Here is a 1,555-nt window from a genome sequence, read left to right on the forward strand (position 1 = left end):
TATATATATATATATATATATATATATATATATATGCAGTAATCCTTCGCCATAATGCGGTTCACCTATCGCGGTTTATTATTTAAGCTTATGTCGATTCCGCCGCGGTGTAGTTTTGCATATATAATAAAATAGATATATACAAATTATATGTGTGTGTGCGTGCACGCGCACGTGTGTTGCGTGTATGTATGAGTGTGTGTGTTTGTGTGTGCACGCACATGTTACATGTATGTGTGGGAGTTGTGCATTTGTGTGCCCGTGCACATGTGCTGCGTGTATGTACGGGAGTGTGCGTTTGTGTGTGCGCGCACCATGTATTGCATGTGTGAGTATGTACGTGTGTATGTATGTATATATATATATATATATATATGGGTGTGCGTTTTTGTGCGCGCGCACATGTGTTGTGTGTATGTATGGGTGTATATTTGTGCGTGGGCTGTATTAAAGTACTCACATCTCCAGTGTAATCCTTTAGTACTCCTTCATAGACGTTGACACCGTTCGGTTTGTTAATTACTTTACCTGGCTCTGGGTTCCTGCAATATAGATGAGGATAAGTTATTTAACTTCTAGGGGGAGGTCGCAGTGGGAGCACTGTCAATGTTTACTTGTAAACGCTTTCGAGAGCGACAGCCTAAAGCAAGAGCAGGGGTCGTATAGAGCAGGTATGATAACCCTTTTCGAGAAGCGGGCTGCATGAGACATGGCTCATCAACAGGTGGGCGCACTACTGAAATAATTCAAGGTAATTTTGTGTTTGGAGTGCCATTCAGAAAGTCCCGCGGGCCGCAGTTTGCCCATGACAGGTGTAGAATAAGAGTAGGGGTACTGTGGTGTTAGAGATCAGGGTACTGTAGTTCAAACAAGGGTTGGAATAGAATAAGAATGGAGATGAAGTGGAGTAAAATTAGATGTGGTGTAGAGAGTGGAGGTAGAGAGGAGTGAAGGTGGGGTAGTGTGGAGTGAGTGTATATAGTGTGGCGTGAGAGTGGAGGTAGGGTGGAGTGAGAGTGGAAGTAGAGTGGAGTGAGAGTGGAATAAAGGGGTAATATCGCGGCACGTTGGTGTACCACAAGACGATGCTAGGCGTGCCGCAGTGTAAACTGAATATAATTTTTTCCCTATACTTTAAGTTATATTTTTAGTTCAGGTGTGCCGCAGAATTTTTAAAAAGAATATGTGTGCCGCAAGTGAACAAACGGTTGCGGAACACTGGCCTAGATCAGTGGTTCTCAACCATTTTTGTCAGTGGGCCCCCATCGATACCCCTTCACGATACTGCTTGGAGACAGAAACGACAGAAGGACGTGTGCCTTACATGTTGTTGTGTGCAATATCATCGTACATCATCACCACGATTCTTTCGTCTGGAATTCCATTCTTGTGCAGGACTTGATAGGCGTGGCAGATGTCAGCCTGCAAATAATAATAATAATAATAATAATAATAATAATAATAATAATAATGCTTTCTAATTGATGTATCAATGGAGAAACTTTCAAAATACAAAGACCTGGAAATAGAGGTAACTCGAATGTGGAATCTAAAA

General features: G+C 42.1%; 1 protein-coding gene across 1 annotated transcript in view; it reads right to left on the bottom strand.

Moving 5' to 3' along the window:
- The window catches only part of LOC106883408 (legumain), a gene marked incomplete at its 3' end in the record, with an annotated part of 9,829 nt that overhangs the window by 2,333 nt on the left and 5,941 nt on the right, over positions 1–1,555 (bottom strand). The window contains exons 2-3 of the mRNA XM_014934400.2: positions 1,325–1,422; positions 461–542 (exon numbers count right to left, since the gene is read on the bottom strand). Of these exons, the coding sequence (XP_014789886.2) occupies positions 461–542; positions 1,325–1,422 (180 nt within the window). The remainder of the gene's footprint in view (positions 1–460; positions 543–1,324; positions 1,423–1,555) is intronic.

Source organism: Octopus bimaculoides, chromosome 25 (assembly GCF_001194135.2).
Source record: "Octopus bimaculoides isolate UCB-OBI-ISO-001 chromosome 25, ASM119413v2, whole genome shotgun sequence".
NCBI lineage: Eukaryota > Metazoa > Mollusca > Cephalopoda > Octopoda > Octopodidae > Octopus > Octopus bimaculoides.